The 21,030-nt window shown below is 37.4% G+C and overlaps 1 protein-coding gene across 20 annotated transcripts in view; it reads right to left on the bottom strand.

Annotated features, from left to right (window-relative positions):
- The window catches only part of PDE1C (phosphodiesterase 1C), a 701,054-nt gene that overhangs the window by 125,712 nt on the left and 554,312 nt on the right, over positions 1–21,030 (bottom strand). For 4 of the 20 annotated variants that reach the window (XM_067042382.1, XM_067042385.1, XM_067042388.1 and 1 more), the window contains one exon: positions 1,316–7,857. The exons of the other annotated variants lie outside the window; for them this stretch is intronic. In XM_067042382.1, the coding sequence (XP_066898483.1) occupies positions 7,844–7,857 (14 nt within the window). In that variant the 3' untranslated portion in view covers positions 1,316–7,843. Of the gene's footprint in view, positions 1–1,315; positions 7,858–21,030 lie in introns of those variants that run through there. 20 annotated transcript variants of the gene reach the window in all.

Here is a 21,030-nt window from a genome sequence, read left to right as displayed (position 1 = left end):
ATACATGCTTTCTTTTGTGTGACCTGATCTCTATTCATCACAAAGAACAATGATCAAAAACATAAGAGCTATTCAGACATGCAACGTTATATGCTATTTAAATATGGCCGTTTTAATATCCGAATATGCCTTGGGATTGGGTATATGAATGAGGAGTCTGAAAAAAGGTCCATGACCTTTGATCCAGTATTCTAAGAATTCTTCCGATGGAGATATTCAGAAATGCGACAAAGCCTTATGTACAAAGAGCCCCGCTGCTGTTATTTACAACTTCAGAAAATAAAAGCATATAACGTAATTGTCCAACAGCAGACAGGTAGTTAAGTAAACTTCACAAGAGCCACAAAATGAAAAATTATGTTGCAATTGAAATTATATTAGTAAAGAGGTTTTTTTTAATGGGTAATGCTTACAATCTAATATTATGAGAACAAACCATAATACAAAATTAAATATATTGTACTGTATGGCCTCAACTGTGTAAAAACACATAGCAAAAGACCATCGGGAAGTAAAGAACTGACACTGAATGGGGTATTACAAGTGATTTAAATTTTATTATACTTCTCTATATTTTTCAAAATAAGTTCTGTTTTTTGCTCTCAGGAAAAAAGAGGAATTGAAAAAAATGTGTTTCAACGCATGGCCGCTTGGGAGGAATATCCCAGCCTCTTTAGTCAGTAATCACCCAGCGGAGTTACTGCAGAGGAACAACATACAGAGGTGGTCCAGATAAGGGGGGGGTACTTGTGTAATATGCACCATCACCACTAGGGGTGCCTCTTAGTGGCTGGTTTGAAGGCTGGACGCCATTCACTATATTAAACCATGTATGTATGCTCACAAATAGGGTAATGACTAGTCCCTAGTCAGACTCCCTATGTTTGTAGCTGGAGAGAAAGAAAATATTGCCAGATAGCCTTTTCTACCTGAGGGAGAAGGAAAAGGAAAAAATGTTTGGAATTCAAAAACTAGCTTTGTAGGAATGTAAAACCGTATCATGGTACTCAGAAGAAAAGTGAACATATGGAAGCCAGCCTAATTCCTGGAACACTGACATTTCTTAAGCCTCCAAGGAGCTTCTGATAGCCCATCCACTCAGCCCTCAAAAAAGATTATATGAGACGTGATACACTGTGTATATCTTCAGTGTGCAGGCAAAAGCACTTGGTACCTGGATATTGCTTGGCATTTGGAAGAATACAAAAGAGACAGATGGTTGAGTGAGTCTGGACAGCCTCATATCTGGGACAGAACATTGACAACAATGAAAAACATTAAAGTAAAGAAAAACAGCCTTTTCATTTTTCAAATTCCAATAGAGAGGTTAACTCATTGTTTTTATTTGGTAATCAGAAGAACATACAAGTACTTATTCATTACTAGATGCTGGGGGAAAATTATACATTGAGGGACTGTCAGCCTCATCTGTGCAATAAAGATTTACAATAAACACATAATTTATTGAGAGCAGTTTAGCATATTCTGTTTTACATGAATCCCTATGATTTATTTTTGCATTTAGAGATGTGAGGCTATGGCATTTGAATAGTTTCTTTTAGTACAAACCAGCATCACAGGGAACAAAACACTTTTCTTAAAATGGATGGTCATTCTCTTGCAAATTGCAACCTGCATTTTATCTGCTAAAAACGTATTTCATATCATGGAAGTACATTCTATCACTGCCATAAAATACAGACAAAGTCTATTTTATCATCTTCCCTTTTGGAAGAGCTTTCTCAGAACACATCTAGAAATCCCTTCCTTATTCCTGAAAAGAACTATTTATTCGGCATGATTTGGATTGAGGTTCGGGGTTTTGATTCTGCTTGCCTCCCTCTTTCGAGTTTTGTTAAACATTCTTGATTTTGATCCAGATATCTCCCCGAATTCCAGCTGAACAGCAGCAAAATCTCAGGCTGAGGAGATGAGCTGAGTTGGTGGCCAGTGCCCTAGTAAGGAAAGGTCTAGAGACCCATGGTGAGGGCTTAACATCTTAAGGAGAAAAACCCTGTACAAAAATTGTGCTGTAGACTGAGAAGAGACAATAAGAGCATTATATTAGGCTCAAAGTGAGTCACCTTGCTTTGGGTAATGGATATCCCATGAGGATTTCCTTGTTGCTGCTTCCTTTCCCCAAACTATTCCCTTCTCCCCATCTAGACATACCCCATCCCTGGTCCACAGCCTTTCCTCATGTGGATCACACTGGAACAAGATAATTTTGTTTTTTCCATTATTTTGTGTTTCCATGTGCAAAAAAGATGCTGCAAACAGAATGGCTTGCCTGGACAGAGGCAAAAGAAGGAACTTGCAAAAGGTATAAGAATGAGAGAAGAAAATAAGGAGAGAGAAGAAGTATGAAAAAGCGAGAGAATGCTTAGATTAGGTGGAGGGAGGAATCTGGCTGTACAGCGGGCCCCAGAGTTGATAAAAACCTAACCGAGCTCTACAAATGAAAATAGCAAATATTTTTAAAAATTTTTTACAGCATATAAAATTTTATAAAAATATCATCAAAGCAAGAAAAAAGGAAAATTTATACAGTTCTGTCTCTAGAATCAGTTACTGGACAATACCTATGGCTGTAGATTTTTACTATAAATCTATGTTTACTGGTGTGTGACTACATTCTGTACCATCACACATATATCCACTCAAAGACAAGGACACTAGTCCACAAATACCTACCCTAAGACAGATCACCACAGAGAAGCAAAAACTGTACAAGGGCATGCCTCCAGGGCAATCTATTGAAAAGCCATTCCATAGCCACTGGGTTTTAATGGGCTTTATTTTATTTTATTATTATTATTTTTTGCAGTACGTGGGTCTCTCACTGTTGTGGGCTCTCCCATTGCAGAGCACAGGCTCTGGACGCGCAGGCTCAGCAGCCATGGCTCACGGGCCCAGCCGCTCCGCGGCATGTGGGATCTTCCCGGACCGGGGCACGAACCCGTGTCCCCTGCATCGGCAGGCGGACTCTCAACCGCTGTGCCACCAGGGAAGCCCTGTCTGCCAATATTTTAAAGAAAAAAATGGATGAGGTGGAGGGGAATTAGTTAAAATAATCAGGACTTAATAATGTTTAAACTGACTTTCATGAATCTTTCAGTCTGGGTCTCCTGCTGCACCCCACTCTTGTTCAATGTAAAAACAAGATATTCTTTTGATGAAATAATCATTGTTTATTGCAGATTTCCTGGAGGAGCATCCAGGCTTTTGCAAATGTTCAATGAAAACATCCAGAGGATTTCTTCCCATTTTCTAAACTTCCCTGGACCCCAATTCACTTATCAGATGAACCCTGTCTAATGTCCTACAGGCTCTGTTTCCTTTCTAATTCTGCCATCATCTCTGTACCCACCAGTGTGTTTGATGAGAGGAAACCTTAACAACTGACATCTGGTCTTGGCAGATAATGTGTCTCTTGGTTCTCAGAGGGATATTTTATACAAATATTGTGCTGTTCATTACAATTTTTTCAAGTTCATTTTCTAAATGATAATGAGGCCTTTCATCATGGATCACTATCAATGAATTACAAATATTACTTTCCATTTATTCACAAAGAAGAGCCAATATAACATCATTATTGCAACATTATTTCTTTAACATCCAACTTTGCTGTGGTTCAGTACTATACCGACCATAATATTGGAAGAGCACTGATTCCCCATGCTGCACATATAGACGCTTTTACTCGCTTCAAGAAAGTCTGTTTTGGATTTTAAATGTTACAACTTGGATTATAAATAAATCCACTGGTAATGGTGTCATCCTCCCTTTGGGAAGTGAATTTTCATATAAATCCTGTTTTGGTTTGTTTCTGTTTTTGTTTTTTTCATTTGTTTGTTTTTCTTAAACCCAGAAACCACAGAGAAGTTTTATTTTCATAAACTTGGCTCTGATAATTTCCCCCATACTACTTGCAATTTCCTGTCCCTTATAATAAGCTATTTGTGTCACTAGGGTATGTCTGCACATACTTAGAAGATAAGCCTTTAGCAATACACTTGACATACAGAAGACGTTGAGTGCATTTTCAGGGAAACTTGGAACTTTGCAGTCACAGGAGGCTAGTGAAATTCAGCTGGACAGTTCTGCATGTGTTTCCTGAACGCCGACTGTATGCCAGGCCAGTGGTGCACATCCTGTTGGGATGTATGGGAATCTTGCAATCAGAACGAAGTTTATTTCCTAAAATCCCCTTTATGGGGGACATAATGCTACATACATAGGTTTTAATCTCAGAATCTTCCCTATCTCATGATGAGAAAAAGATTTTGTGCCTTTTTTCTTTTGTTTTCCTACTTACTCCATGGGGAATGTTATGAAGTCATTTCTACCCTGTAAGTCTCGGCTGAAAGGTTAAGAATAGAAGAAAACATATTACATATTTTTCCTATCTATCTATCTAAAGAAAAGTGATCCATGACAGAAGTGATATTAAAAGACCAGCATCCTTACTCCTAAAACATGGATTACAAAATTGGTCTCCATCTTTTTATTTGCTGTCTCACATCCTGTGATAATACTGCTCTTTACTTTCTATTTTTCATATTTACTAGAGGCATCACTTCAGGTGGAAAATATAATATAATGGCTTTAATGCTGAAAATGAAATGAACAGGTGCACTAGATTGTTCTTTGGCTCTCAGATGTCTAGATATCATTTTATTGTTTAAGTATATCAGATCCTTAATGGGATCCTGTCAGATATCTTCAATGCTTTTTAAAAGCTCCAGGAATGAAATGGACATAGGGAGAAAATCCATTTGAATTTAATGGGTTAGAAATGAGTCTCTTGCCTGCTGCCATAAACAACTAGGGCTCATAACCTAAGAAAGGTAGGTGTGAATAAAAGCTGGAACAAAGACCCGCCTATGGTTCGGTCATTATGGCAGCAAAACATACTGCATCAACAAAACTTGGCTGTAGAGCTAGTTGGTGATATGGGGACCCAAACTCAAGGGCTAACTCCATTTGTCACTTTCTACCCAGGGACATGTAGAACTGAACATCCCTAGTACTTTCCCCACATACCAGTTAATTCTTAACTCAGGTGTGTAAGCTTTGCTTTTTAAGTGACAATGGAACACAGAGTAAGATGTCACAATCCGTGCAATGGAAGAATGTGTCTTCCACTTTGCTGCTCAACTTGGAGGAAGCTGTTCCAAGAGAATGGAAAGACCACAGCAAGTGAGCTAGAGCTCTGGAAATACTGTTCTTCCAGTCAATACTGTTGTCTTACCAGCTCCAGTATCAATTTATAGCACAGTAATACATTGTTTTTTATTTAAAAAAATATATAATTTTGATTTTTTACTCAATGTCCCTTCAAAACACTTTCTAAGGATTTAAAAATAAAAGTTACATGGTGTTTTTGTTTTTCCACGCTGAGAGTTCCAAGCAGAGTGCTATTCTGGTTTTTTTTTTTTTTTTTTTTTTTTTTTTGTGGTACGCGGGCCTCTCACTGTTGGGGCCTCTCCCGTTGCGGAGCACAGGCTCTGGATGCGCAGGCTCAGTGGCCATGGCTCATGGGCCCAGCCACTCCGCGGCATGTGGGATCTTCCCAGACTGGGGCACGAACCCTCGGCCCCTGCATCGGCAGGCGGGCTCTCAACCACTGCGCCACCAAGGAAGCCCCAGAGTGCTATTCTGAATAAAATTGTCTTCCCACCTTTTTCCAGCTAAATTAATGACTTAAAGCAAATGTGAAACATTTCCATCTTTATTGGTGCTAGAAAAAACGGCTATATTCCTATTTCTTTTTCAAATATTGTTTAGTCTTGATTGAGTATAAAAGGGAAGCTGCACCTTTCTATTTTGATTGGTTGCAAAGCTCTACATAGAAAAATACAGAATTGAAGTGAGGTCAAAAGTTCAGGTTCCAAGGTCAAGAAATGACATGCACTGGTTGTATTTCACTTCTATTTAAAACCACCTCAAAGAGCATAGTTTGCAAATCGATGTCCCATGCATTGAATGCAGTTCATAGGGATGTTTTCTTTGGCCAGCACTGTGTTTGTAAGTTTCTGAATTAGTTGCCAATATTAAAAAAATTTGGAGGGGGTTTACAAAAACTCTTAGATATCTAGGACCCTCCTTCCCACATAGCACTGATCCTGTAGCTGCCAGCCACTGCCCCCTTGGGGCAATGCATGCCCTCCCCACTCCCTCCTACTACTCCTTACTGGCTCTCTGATACCCAGGCCCACAATGAATTGCCATTCATCACAATCACTCTGATACTATAGCTTGCTGTACTCATTTACTTGACCTGCTAAGCTCCTGTTTTGAATTTGTGACCACATGACTTACTGTGGTCACTGTTAGGAAAACAGGAGGAACAACAGAAAAATCCGTGTTATTACCAAGCAAAATGGAAATCTGATCTAAGAACCCTGCTTGAATATCAGTACACGACAGTGCATTCCACACCACAGAGTTCTCCAGATCTTTCTGTTGGGGAATATTTCAGTGAGACAAAAGGCCTGGTAGACTACATACACAGTCTCCTTTCTGTCTGAAGAAATACCAACATTTTGCCTTAGTTCTGAGAGGATTTTTTAAATGTTTGTTTTCGTGTTTTCAATGTGGCAATTAAATCTGCAACGAGGAATACAGTTAAGCCTACTGTCCAGCTCTCTCTCTCTTCCTATTTGTATTCCTCTTCCATCACCAGCCTATTCATGTGATTTACCCTTAGGAAGGACTCAAAGATTCCTCTGTGAACCACAACTCCATTTTAAGAATCAGTTTCATTCAAATCACACCATTTAGATCCACAAAATTCCTTGACTTTCACTCCACTGGATCCCATTCTTGATTTGGTTTCAGGGGGCTGTATTTCTCGTCTCTTTCCCTGTGACATCCACTATTCTTATTTTTGATTCGTGCTATTAATCATCTCCTATCTGGTATTTCTAAAGGCTCATTAAAATGAAAAAAAATTATTGGACATATCTCCCTGATACTAATTCCCTTAGCACTTCCCTGAATAGAAAGAAGAGCGATTAGGTCAAACCATAAATATTCAAAAGAAGAGGACCACCCAGTGGTAAAAATTTCAGTAACCACTTAGTCATGGATGCTACTCAGTGAAAACACTGGGTTTCCCACCTGAACAATACGGTCATGAACTGAAACATTCAGGTTTGTATTAATGAATGCACAGGTAAATTAAGCATCAAATAAAGGAGAGGAAAATCTCCTTTTTTTATAAAACAGAAGGAATTTCATATTATATAAATGGAAAGAAAAGCATGGGAACAATTTCTAAGTCTGAAAGAAAACCGGAGAGAAAGAATGTTCCTGACTCAGGAAAGGAACAACCAGAGACTGAAATCATCATCTTAGCTGCAATGAAGGCCAGCTTGGCTGCATCCACCATCAGCAACCAGTGCAAAAATAACAACACATAAAGAAATACAGTGGCAATTCCTGTGTGTGTGGCTTTCTCAGGCCTCTCTCAGCGTTTCCAGGATGTCCGTTCCCATCAGGTCAGACAGGTGCCTTGAAAGCCAGGGCATTAGCAAAGGATTTTGAGGAAGTCCCTTCATGTGTTGTTTCTGTTTGTGCAAAAATCGGAAGTTGTGTTGTTTGCTTGGGCTGGGGGGATTCCCCCAGAGTTCTAAGACCTCAAACCAGCTCCCAGAAAGTCATCTCCTGGGAGGAGATGGCATGAGAGAAGGCCAAGTGCAGGGGTGGGCCTTGTTTTTGAAAGTTGTACACCTTCCCCAGATACAGGTCTTTGTGGAAGGAGAAGAGAATGAAGAAGCTCAGCTAAAATGATGCAAGACATTGGCAGCCTCTCTTATTGTCTATGAGGTGTGTTTTACTCTTCTGAATCTGAAAAAAAGAAAAAGAAAAAGAAAAGTGTCAATGCTGCCTTTCCCCCCCTTCTCAACCCTCCAGGTCTGAGAAGAAAATCTGAGGGACAAAAAAAAGAGGGATCAATTACACATTTCAATGCTAGTCACTGCTGTCTTCTTTGTAACACAATCCTTCTATTCATAAAGGGGAAATCTCAGTGGAGAATTTTAAACACTGGTTACATTGGAAGCCTTAATAGTTGCTTTAAACTAAAGCATCAAATATTTGGTTCATGCAGTATGGGTTTTAAGATGCTTTGTTTTGCAATCAGGATGACAGTGACTGCCAGATCTGATCTGGTCAATTTGCCTCAGGGGTCAGTGGGATAGGAAGAAATTGGATTCATCTAATCCCAATCATTTCCATACCAAAGCAACGCTCCTCTATCAGGATTCAGAGCTATCTGCAGGAAGGTGTTCTGCCCTAGACTATAGACTCCTTAAAGGCAGGGAAAATATTTTATCTTTATAACTCTTTTTGCATGTAGTGCAATGCCTGACACACAGCATATGCTTAACAAATGCTTCCCAAAAAGATTCAAAGCAAGATGCGCCCCAACTGAAATCACCGTGCAAATGGATAAATCACCTGAAGTCTCTACGGGGCCTAGGGTGAGGTGGTGGAAGAAGACAAAGATTGAAACAGGACTCATTAATGGAAATAAACAATCTTGGATTTTTTTTTCACCTGGCTTATTCGATAACATGTAACCTCAACAGACTTGGACAGGATTTTAAAAAAGCAAACAAACAAAAATTATTATGGTTGCTTCCCCTAAGTGCTGTGTGCTCTCCAAGTCAGCATGCCTCAGAGTGAGAGAGGATTCCCTCCTACGCAAGGTTCCAGAGGGACAGGAGACTTTAAAAAGAATAACATCATCATCTCCAGAAATGTTAGGAGTCATTAGAGGACAAGGAAATTTTCCATTCAACTTTAAAGACTAAGATACTCTCCGAAATAAGACTTGGTCGAAATTAGGTACAAACCAGTTGGGAGACAGGAGAGCCCTTTCCGATCTATTATAATTACGGTCATTTCTCAAATTTTCTGGGGCCACTGATCCAGACCTCCTGTGGTTCCTCTTTCTTCATTCTGGTCTTGTGAGTGTTTACTCTCCATTAGCACCTTCACCCATTTGGGAGAAATAACAGGAAAAAAGAAAAACTTCTGGCCAATCACTTCACTCTGATTCTAGTAGGATCGGTGAGGAAAGTTGCCAGTTGCCTTACTGGAACTTGCCAGGGAGGGAAAGAAGTGAAACAAAAGCTGAAATCATGGATTAGAAATTTTCCATTGTTTCTGATTGTCTCTATGTATTTTGGGCCACAAGGGAATGGCAAGACAGGGCCCCTTAGTGCTCTGGCCCTGTCATGATCAATTTGGGGTCATAGGTAATGAGACTCCTTAATCACCTTAAGAGATGTCCCCAGGCCCTCACATATAAAACCCAATATATTATTATGATGATATAAGGTTAGGTTTAATCTTTTACTAAATGATAGATTGGTCAGAAGGAAGTGAGGACAGATAGCTGGAGATGGCTGACAAGGATCACTGTTACGCCCAGTGAGCTCCAATTTGCCAACAAGGAAAGTGATGCACCTCCTGTGTCGTATAGCCTGGGTTAGCAGAGGCCCGCTGTCCAGATTGCTGTGTCCCAGAGATGGAAGAGGTACATCCAGGGGGTGTGAATGGAACCCAAAGGCCCCTGAGAGGAGATCTTCCTCCCTTGCTAGTCATTGCTTATGGGTGAAATGGTGGAGTGGCCGGCTATGGATCTCTCCCCTCCCCTCCTCGGCCTTCTGGTCAAGGGACAGAGGAAAGGAGTTGGTCAAGGAATGGTGAAAAGGGGTAAATAAAGGCAGCCTGTATGTTTAAGCTGTGCCTGTGTTCACTGTCATTAAATACGACCAACATAAAAGAACAAGAGGCAGACACTCTGCAGCTGGGTCTGTGACCTGAGTGACTGTTCCCAGCCTTCCCAAACACATGCTTTCTCTAAAAAACTTCCTCTTAGGGCACTCACCCCTATGGTGGCTAGTATCATATCTATCTGCAGGAAGATATTCTACCTCAGACCGTAGACTCCTTGAGGTCAAGGAAAATATCTTATTTATCTTTATAACTCCTCTTGAATGTAGTACAATACCTGACACACAGCACATGCTCAACAAATCATTAGTTTTTCATTGAAAGGAAGTGAATTGAATAAGCAAGAGGTGGATGGGACAGATAAAGGTGTAATGATGAATAGGAAGTCTCTCTCCAAGCTTTTTCTAATCCTGACTTTCATAGTGTGATGTAAAAAGGAAATCATAAGTACATTGATTTTACAATTTAGTCAAAAATATATACTCCTTAGGAAGAAATAGCCCTACCGTGCATGCCTCTTTGTGGGACTAAGCTCCCAAAGAAAGAGCACCTGCCATCCAGGTGGCTTTGACATGGTTTGTAAATCTCCTCACTCCACATTTCCTCTCCTAAACTTCAAATGTCATAGACTTGTTCTGTTGTGTTTTGGTTTCGTGTATATGTTTTCAATGTAAACTAAAATTGCATAAGCATTTAAAACAAAAATTGGGTAAGACTACAAAGTATATAAAAATGAGGATCTAGAAACAAAGTGTGAGAAGTCACTCTGAATTGATCCGATTTACATGACTATTTTTGTTAAAGCTGCTTTGAATTCCATTGATTGTATGTAAGTCTATGTTGGCTTCTTGGAGGCCACAAAAAGTGGTTAAACTTCCTCATCTTTTTAAGAGTGACTGATGAACTGAAATGGAAAATATCTTCACCCAACTTGAGAAAAGTCAAGAAAATATCTAAATAAGTGCTACCTCCTCACCCGCCCCTGGAGGAAAGACTTCTCACATCTCATAGAGGGGCAGCCATGGGGGCTCTGAAGCCTGAAGTGTGTGGTGTATGAATTCACAGAAATGTATCTACTCTAAGGGAATGAACAGCAAAGAATGTTTCAGCAACTTAATTTAAAAAGGAAAATAGGAGATGGAGACTTACAACAATGTGGTCTTACTCCTCCCTTCTCAGGCTACTCCTGAAGGTAAGTGGAGATGCTACAGAAAACCATTTGGTTTAAAGATAGTTGTTTTAAAAAGAGGCTTAAAGTTTGAGTTTGATTTGACTCTAAAAATGTGTTTAGCAATCATAATGTTTATTACTAGATCACAAGCTGACCATCTGTGAGGCAGGCCTCATAGAATCTGGCACTGGGTTTTAAAAACATCTGTAAACACTTTTATTTTTCAATTTCTTGGGCTTGATTTTTTTCACAGCCTGATTCAACTATCACCCAAGCTCAAAAGTAAGCTGACTTGGCTGAGCACAGAGCTGAGATTTAAACCAGATTTTCAAGTCCCAGAAACCCTTCCAGAGCTGCCTCTCTATGGAGTCAACTTTCTATAAAAACAACAAAGTGACACTGTAAGCAACAGAAAGAGTTGTAAAAGGCTAAATAGGAAAAAAACAAAAAACAAAACCCAGGGAAGAATAAATGTGGTAAAACCAAACCCAATTTTAAATGTCTAGTAGTAGGATTTCTGTGGGGCTTATAAGCAGGTCTTGGTTTGGTTTTGTGGAAATACTAAAAACAAACAAACAAACATTGTCTTAGAGCTAGCTGTTAAGATTTACCCAGGCATTGTTTTCACTCTTCTAGGTCATAAGTGCAAGACAGGTATTTTAAATGGTTACCACCAAATACCCCAACATATGCATCCATGCTTTCTCCTCATCCCAAATGGTAGAGGATATGATTATATTAGGATTATTCAATATTAATGTTACTGCATATAATACCAATGCTATAGCCCTGCTAAGATGGGTGGATTGTTGGATGGATGAATGGATGGATGATGGATGGATAGAATAGATAAATAGATTATGGATAGATAAATTTGTAGGAATATAACTTCCTGAAACCTTGCCTATGCCATCATTTCCTAAAATTTTCCCATTGGATCCAAATATAAAGAATAAGTACTGTACAAAGGATAGTAGTTCTTAGGTTCAACCTTTGTGATTTTTCTTTATCTTTTCTTTTGATCCTTGGAATCTGTGCTATCACTGAGAATAATGATCCTGTTAACTTTTATTCTTTAACTTTGCTGGCTTCTCTCTTCCTTTATGTAGCATGTTTTTTCTTTCCAAACTTAAAATATGTGAATGTCTCCGTTCTTCTGTCCCACATTGTCCAAAGGTATTTTACTGCCATTCCTCTCTGTATTAAGAACCTAGTACTTTGACACCGAAGGAAACAAAACACTCAACTATCCAAGTGCCCCAGGACCTGACCCGCTCTTAAGAGGTAAGTAAAAGTCAGGCATCAACAGCACATAGCACTCCTCTGGTTCAGGTAAGGGTAGAGTTGTCTGCACGCAAGAGTTTTGTTTCTGATCAGTCTTTGAATCTGCTGTTTTTGAAGCCAACAAGAAACTAGAGATTAAGGAAGTCCTTCAGAGAAAATTAAGTGAGGCTGGGATTTTAGGTCTGAAACATTCTGACTGCTCTTAGTGTTTTTCTCCATTTTATTAGTTCAGGAAAAACAATAAAAGATTCAAAATGAATGAAAGAAAAAAAACAAACACTTATTCTCATGTTTTCGCTGCAGCTCCAGGGTATAAAATAAAAATGGCATATATTGTAGAGGGCTAATACTTATGAAATACAGATATCATCACATGGAGATCAGGCTGCCCTTTGGTGGAAAAGGCTAAGAATAAACACAAAGAAGAAGCTTCAATACTTGCTTGATATTGCATTTTTAACAGCTCTCCTAGCTTGTGGGAGACTAGAAAAAAAATGGCGTTAACAATGGAGACATCTCTAGCTCCTGGTTTTGGCACATATTTCAAAGGCAGCTGTTATTTTAAAGAATTTTTTTATAATGTTAATAGAGTTTCTTTTGACAAATGTATTGTTACTTGTGTTTCTCCAATCACTTGCAAAGAATCTGACAAAATACAATTTTTCTAGGGGGAGAACAGATAAATATTTATTTCATGAATACTAAAAAGTTATTTTTAATCCTGCACATCAGTATTAAGAAAAAAAAAGACAAATCACATTTCCCCAGTAGTTCCAAAACTGTAATCCTCTCTGTCAAACCAGGTTCCTTTAAAAATACAATGGTACATTAAGAGTATAACAAAATGTCTAGAAGACAGAGTGAAAGAATGAAAGCTTATACACCAATAATTGCATGGGAAAAGTTGTTTAAAAATATTAATTTCATCATTAACAAAGAGTACACAATATACTTTTATGTGACATTTCTACTATGTAGTTATTTGGTAAGAGACTGGAACCTAAACAGCTATGTGAAAAGCATGAATTGACTTTAGAAGTTTTCTTTAGTAGAACACAATTTAATTATTTTAAACCCACCAATCTTACATTGTATTATATATATATGTATATATACATATATACACACAATACATATATATATACACGATATACATACATACATATATATATATACACACACACAATTTCAGTTGCTGTCTGATACTACAAATGTGAATTTCAATAACACAAAACCTACAGGAGGATAATAATAGTTGCATGTCACCTTGTTCCTTTATAATCCACCATGAGGCTATGTATTATATACCCTCCTTAAAAAGCACAAGGATATTCACTGAACCTAAAGCTATACTAAAAACACATTGGTTTGAAATGGATGATTGTAACCAAAAGAGCTAACTGTTCTGATTCACTGTGACACATCAATGCTAGAACCGTGTGGATGTCAACGGCTTCTGTACCTCCATGCTCTCAAGTGTATAATCCACAGCAAAAAGGAGCAAAGAGATTTTCTGAGTTCACCCCATTTGAGCACTCCCAACCCACATATAATGGATTGGTTAATAGTTTTCCCCAAAATCTATCCAAAAAAATTATATTTGGTTTCAGTATTGTTGCACTCACAACAACTCTTGTTGGGTCAACCTACAGCATGGCTTCAAAAATCAATTAGAAAATGGCACTGAAGTATATAAATCAAAAATTTTAAGCAACAAAACCTTTTAGAAGCTAATTAGGGGATCTTATCTAGATGCATAAGAATAACAGGCATCTAAAAACAATACTGCAATTCTCTCATACATTTATCAACTTTTTGTTGTTTTCCTTTGACAGGGACATTGCAGTGGAGGGTTAAGACACTTGGGTTATCACACTACTTGAGAAAAAAAGGCATACAATGTTTTTAAAAGCAAATATTTCATGCCTCTTTCTTGCTAAACCACAGCATGTACTTACTGTTGATGCTCCATGTGTTGATACATATAAATATGTTAAGTAAATGGGTCACAAGAGTTTTCATGGACAAATGGCTAAGGGAAATGGGATATGAATCAGAACATGTGTTGTTATGATGACTTATCTTAATTGGGACCCAGGGCACTCCAGATGTTTAGTCCCTGTACTCTCATGAAAAATAACCCATAAGGATCCTAGATTCTCATGTGGAAGGCAATTCCTTCATTAAAGAAATAGCCCTACTTTTGTCAATACATAGAAGGCTACAGTGAGATATCTTCCCAGAACTAAGAAATAATGTTATCCTCTGAGAAGGAAGCAAGTAAAAAATCCAAAGGATGGGATTAACTATTTGTAGAAACTACCTCAAGACAGTAGTGTTGACATCAGTGGCATAATCAACGGTGAAGTGTGTTGCAAATCAATCATTGCTAAAAACAGTTAAGCCCTACAGTCTTACAGGTTTAATTTTAAAATTAAACTAGAAAGGACTCAAGGTTATTGTTATAGTGTAGCACTGTCTTGGGTATGAGAGAAAAGAACAGGGTACCAGCTAGTGTCCCCAGAACTGTTCACCACCTTTGGCCTATTTTACCCACCAGAGTTCATGATCTGGGCATAATTTTGGGAGGTATGCAAAGCTTATGATAATATGTTAGGAAAAGAAAATAAGAGAGAAAAGGTTTGAGGACCGTTGCCTTAAAAACAAAGAAGTTTCATCAAGATCAAGGTCCAGACATGCCATCAAGGATGACTGAAAATGAACAAGAATGAGAATCTACCCCAAGATATCAACATATCTGATACTGAATGTGAGATCCAAAAGGAGACTAGACGTAAAAGGGGTGCCATGGAGGGCCGCCTCTTGCACTGTCAGTATCTAGTGTACACAAGATGGTCCCTATTCACTCTTCTTGGCAGATCCATCCCAATGGTAGAGACAGACATTTCAGGATATTCTACCTTGAAGTCACAATTCATCAACTAACTACCCCTACATTCTCAGCTTAGGCAACTTTCTGATATGATTTGACTTCCCAAGTAGATTTTCCTTTGGGAGAAAGAAACCGCTGACTGGCCAGTAGATGTGAACATTCCAGTGTACATGAAGGATATATTTCACAGTAAACTGGCAATCAAAACCACACATTGGTCACAAGTATTCATTTTAGTGTCAACAAGTCTTCTACAGCATAATCCACCCTTCATTTACTGTCAATGTGGAATTCCTTCATCTGACAATGTCAAAAATAAGAAGTCCATATACATGTGGATCTATTTCTAGACCCTCTATTCTACTCCACTGACCCATTTGTCTATCTCAATGCCAATACTATATATACTGCCTTGATTATTATAGCTTTATAAGTCTTGAAATCAGGCCTACCTGTTTAGTCCTCCAATTTTTTCCTTCTTTTCCCAAGTTGCTTTGTCTATTCTGAGTGATTTGCATTTCCAGATACATTTTAAAACCAGCATGTCAATTTCTACCCAAAAAGCCTGCTAGGATTTTAATTGGGATTGCATGGAATCTATAGATCAATTTAGAAAGAACTTAAATTATAACTATCTCTGGAAAATCCCCAAATATTTGGAAACTAAAAATATATTTCTAAATAATCCTTAGATCAATGTAGAAATTAAAATAAAAATTAGAAAATATTTTGAAATGAATGTGAATAAAAATGCCACAAGTCAGAGTTTGTGGCATGTTACTAAAATAGTATTTGGGGCTTCCCTGGTGGTGCAGTGGTTGAGAATCCGCCTGCTGATGCAGGGGACACGGGTTCGTGCCCCAGTCCGGGAAGATCCCACATGCCGTGGAGCGGCTGGGCCCGTGAGCCATGGCTGCTGAGCCTGTGCATCCGGAGCCTGTGCTCCAAAACGGGAGAGGCCACAACAGTGAGAGGCCCGCAAAATAAATAAATAAATAAATAAATAAAATAGTATTTAGAAGGAAATATACAGCATTAAAGGCCTATATTAGAAAAGGAAAAAATATCTCAAATCAATGACATGAACTTCCACTTTAAGAAACTAGAAAAATAAGGCAATCCAAACCCAAAAGCAAGCAGAAGAGAGGAAATAATACAGATCAGATCAGAATCAATGATATAGAAACAGAAAAACAATGGAAAATATTAATGACAGTGATTAATAAAATTTATTAAACTCTAGCCAGACTGGTCAGGAAAAAAAGAGAGAATACACAAATCACCAATATAAAAAATGATAAAGACAACATCACTATAAATTCTATAGCTATTAAAAAGAAAATAAAACAATATGAACATCCTATGACAATGTAATTCCATTGTGACCTATGAACATTCTTTGTATGACTTGACTCATTTTACATTTATTGGGACTTGTTTTACATCCCAAAATGTAATCTATATTTATAAATGTCCTATGTGCTCTTGAAAAGAATATGTATTCTCATACTGTGGGTGTTCTGGGAAGGCCAATTAAATCAAGTTGGTTGATAATGTCATTCAAGTTTCTTTTCCTTGCTGATTTTACGTATACTTAGCCTATCGACGATTGAGAGAGGGATGTTAATGCTTCCAAATAGAATTGTGTATTAAAATTTTTTTACACTTCATTTCATGCATTTTGGTACATAAATGTAAAGGATTATTATATCTTCTTGATAAACAGACTTTAACATGAATTGAACCTCCTTTCTCTGGTGACAGTGTTTGCTATGAAATCTACTTTATCAGGTATTAATATAATCATGTAAGCTTTCTTTTGATTACTGTTAGCTTGGCATACCAATTTCCATCCTTTTATTTTGGGGTTTTTGTATCTTTTAATATAAAGGCAGAATATACTTGGGTCTTACAATCTGAAAATTTCTGCCTTTTATTTGGGCTGTTCAGGCCATTTACATTTAATGTGACAACTGATATGCTTAGTGTTAAGTCTATATTCTTGCTATTTGTTTCCTATTTGTCTTATCTATTCTTTGTTCTCTTCTTATTCTTTTTCTACCTTTTTTGGATTAATTATTCTTATGATTCCATTTTACCTCTTTTGACTTATTAGCTATATGTCATTATCTTGTTATTTTAGTAATTGCTTTAGAGTTTATAGTATATGCTCTTAATTTATCTCAATCTATTGGGTTGGCCAAAAACCCGAACGAACTTTTTGGCCAACCCAATACCTTCAATTGATATTATATCACTTCATGTATGATATTAGAACTTTACAATAGCATATTTATATTTCTCCCCTTCTCACTTTTATGCTATTGTTGTCATACATTTTAGTTTTTTTTTAGTTTTTATATATGCTATAAACTCAGTAATATATTATTATTTTGTTCAAATAGTCAATTATTTAAATAGTCAAGATATTTAAATGATAAGAAAAAATATTGTATATTTATCCATCTAGTTACCATTTTTAGTGCTCCTCATTTCTTTGTGTGGATCCATATTTCCATCTGGCATATCTATCCTTCTGCTGTTCTTTAACATTTTTTGTAGTGTAGGTCTACCAGTAATGAATTCTTTCATTTTTTGTATCTGAAAGATACTGCTGCTGGGTATAAAATTCTTGGTTGAATTTTTCCCCTTAGCACTTTAAAGATGTTGCTCCACTTTTTTCTCACTTGCATTGTTTCTGATGAGATATCTACTGTTATCCTTATCTTTGTTCATCTCTCCATATGTATCTTTTTTTTTTTCTCTAGCTGTTTTTTAAATTTTTCTCTTCATTACTGGTTTGGAGTAATTTGATTATAATATGCTTTTGGTGTAATTTTCTTTATATTCCTTGTGCTTGTGTTTTATTGAGCTTCTTAAGTCTATGGACTTATAGTTTTCATCATTTGGCAAAATTTTAGCCATTACTTCATCAAATATTCTTTCCTCCTTTCCCTCTTCTTTACTTTAGGGACTCCAATTACACATACATTAGGCTGTTTGAAGGTGTCTTACAACTCACTGATGCTCTTTACAATTTCTATTCTTGTTTTTTGTGCTTCATTTCAGATAGTTTCTATTGCTAATTCTCAGTACTCTTCTCTTCCAAAATGTCTAATCATATCCAGTGTGTTTATCATTAATCCCATACAATATTATTTAGTTAATACCATCCAGTATATTTTTCACATCAGACACTGTAGTTTTCATCTCTAGACATTTGATCTTTTTTATATCTTTCGTGTCTCTATTTAAACATATGGGCTACAGCTGTAAGAACTGTAAGAACTACTTTAATGCTCTTGTCTGCTAATTCTAACATCTGTTTTAGTTCTGGGTTGATTTCAATTGGTTGTATTTTCCTCTTATTACTGGTAGTGTTTTCTTCCTTCTTGCATGTCCAGTAAATTTTGATTGGATGTTAGATATTGTGAATTTCAGCTTGCTGGGAGTGTGTATACACACACACACACACACACACACACATACACACACACGCACATGCTTTATCCTGGGATGCAGTTACTTGGAAACACTTTGATCCTCTTATATCTTGATTTTAAGATTTGTTAGGTGAGCCTAAAGCAACATTTAGCCTACGACTAATTATTCCCCTGCTAAGGAAAGACAATTATGAGTATTCTACCCAATTCCCTTTAAATTCCAATTCCCTTTAAATTATGAGGTATTCTAGTCTGGCTAGTAGGAATAGGCACTTTTATTGCTCTGTGTGAAGTGTGAACTCAGGACTGTTCCTTCTAAACCCCTTGAATGGTTCTTTCCTGGTCTCAGGTGGTTTCCTCATTGAGAGTCAATTAGTACTCTGATGAATACTCTTCAGATTTCTAGAGTTCTATCTCTCTTCAGTTCTATCGTCTCTGGTGTTTTATCCCATTAATTATAGCTGCCTTGGTATCCTTGGATCCTTAGTCAACTCCTCAACTCAAGGAATTCATCAGGTCTGCCTGGAAACCCTCTCAACACAGTAAGCTGAGGCAATCATCAGGCTTACTTCATTTGTTTCTTGTCTCTTAGAGAGCACTGTTTTCATTTTTTGATGCCCAATAATTCTTGATGTCTTCATTTCTTGAAAAACCATTCTTCCACATATGTGTCTTTTTAAAAAAATTGTTTCAGGTGGAAGGGTAAACCTAATTCTTGGTAGCCCTCTTTGCAGAAGCAGATGTCCATGGATTGTATTTTGTCCACTCTTTCCACTCTTCACAACTGACTTACATTTCATGAACTGACATCTTTAAACATTCCAATTCCCAGAACATTCAATAAAGGAAAAATTCCTGCTGAACTCCCTTCCTGGGACTTGGTAAATAAGCTTGCAGGGCCTAATTATAGAGAATCATTTGAGAGACACAAACAGTGGCTGTCTCTTATATCTCTGTTAATGTAGTCAAGTAAAGTTAAGGGCAAATTCATATTTCTGGGCAACTATAAAAATTATAGCTATGCTGTTTCAAACATGACTAAAAACACACTGAAAATAATTCATTCATGTGGCACCCCACAAGTCTCCCAATGATAGTATAAAAGCTTAGCCCCTGAGAGAATCTGGGCTCAGAAACCTAGATCTTTTTATGTTAGTACATTTCTCCCTAAGAAACAAGGTATTTTCAAAGAGCATTCATTCTTTGAAGTCAGTTAGAAAATTAGTGCTGCAGGGTACTAAACAGTACTTTAGGAGCCTGACAGAGATAATGTACAACTGCAATGTGTTCATTTTGCCAGGATGTAATTTACCCTTTCAGCACATGCTCCTTCCCTCTGTGTGTGCCTCAGCTCATTGGAGTTTGGGAATAGCCAACTGTAGTCTAGTTTCCTTTGAGTTTCTTTCTGAATGTATACAATATTAAACTTCAAAACATAGTGGGTTTGATCACACTGGACACCGAATTGTGCTTGGATATTCCCTTTCAAAGATTAGAGCTGGTTCCCAGGCGTTGGATTAAGGGTAGGAGCATTAAAAATAGTTAAATTGACTCCCTCTGGTCATCAGATGTAATAAGATCCATTAAAAAGAAATGTTCAAAATGTATCTGTTTGTTACTAGATAGTTTCTAAAAATCAATATATCTACTGATATGCATATTATTTAAAATTTTTTCTAAAGGAGAGAGTTTTAATGCAATGGAGAAGGGGTATATGAAGCTGATCAAATTCTTTTCCACTTCATGCCACCAAGAAATAACTTTAGTCCTGATAAGATTTTGGGCTAAGATAACACAAGTAACTAAAGCCCAATGATCTAAGTCCTGACGACACCAAAGCAATGATAATGACTGATGTCGTGTTAGCCCATCAATGAAATTAAAATACAAAGTTGTTCATGCCCAGACTTACAAGTATATGGACACACCAGACTCAATTTAAATCAGTGGAAGGTTGGAGTTATGGAGGGAAAAAGGATAGATATCAGAAAATGTCCCTTATTTATTTACTGCATCCTGTTCACTGCCCTATGGGATCAAGAATCCTGTTCATTAAATAATCAAGCTTTATGCTTATTTGTACAATAGAACAAAATATCTATTTCATCACCTCTCCCCGCAAAAAAAACGCAGTTTAATTATTTAAAATACTGGTGATAATTCAGTTAAAAAAGACACAGGTAAAACAAAAGGGCGTAATGAAGGTGATAAAATTTAGCCTACAATGCTCACATGAATACATTACAACAGTAATTTATAGCACAATACAAACATACAACAAGATTTAAGACCCCGTGTTAAAGATCTGGGAATTGGATTATTCTGGTCTTTTATGCTGTAGGAATCCAGATGGGTCAGTCACTGGATATAGGATGGGTCAGGTGTCCAGGTGCTGGGTTTATAACTAACACCATTCTCCTCTACTGTACATATTTCTGGCTTGTGTTACCTTGACTTGGGTCTAATGATGTCTGGTACTTGAACAA

The sequence above is a fragment of the Kogia breviceps genome, chromosome 9, assembly GCF_026419965.1.
Source record: "Kogia breviceps isolate mKogBre1 chromosome 9, mKogBre1 haplotype 1, whole genome shotgun sequence".
NCBI lineage: Eukaryota > Metazoa > Chordata > Mammalia > Artiodactyla > Physeteridae > Kogia > Kogia breviceps.
This window is presented reverse-complemented; position numbering and strand designations above follow the sequence as displayed.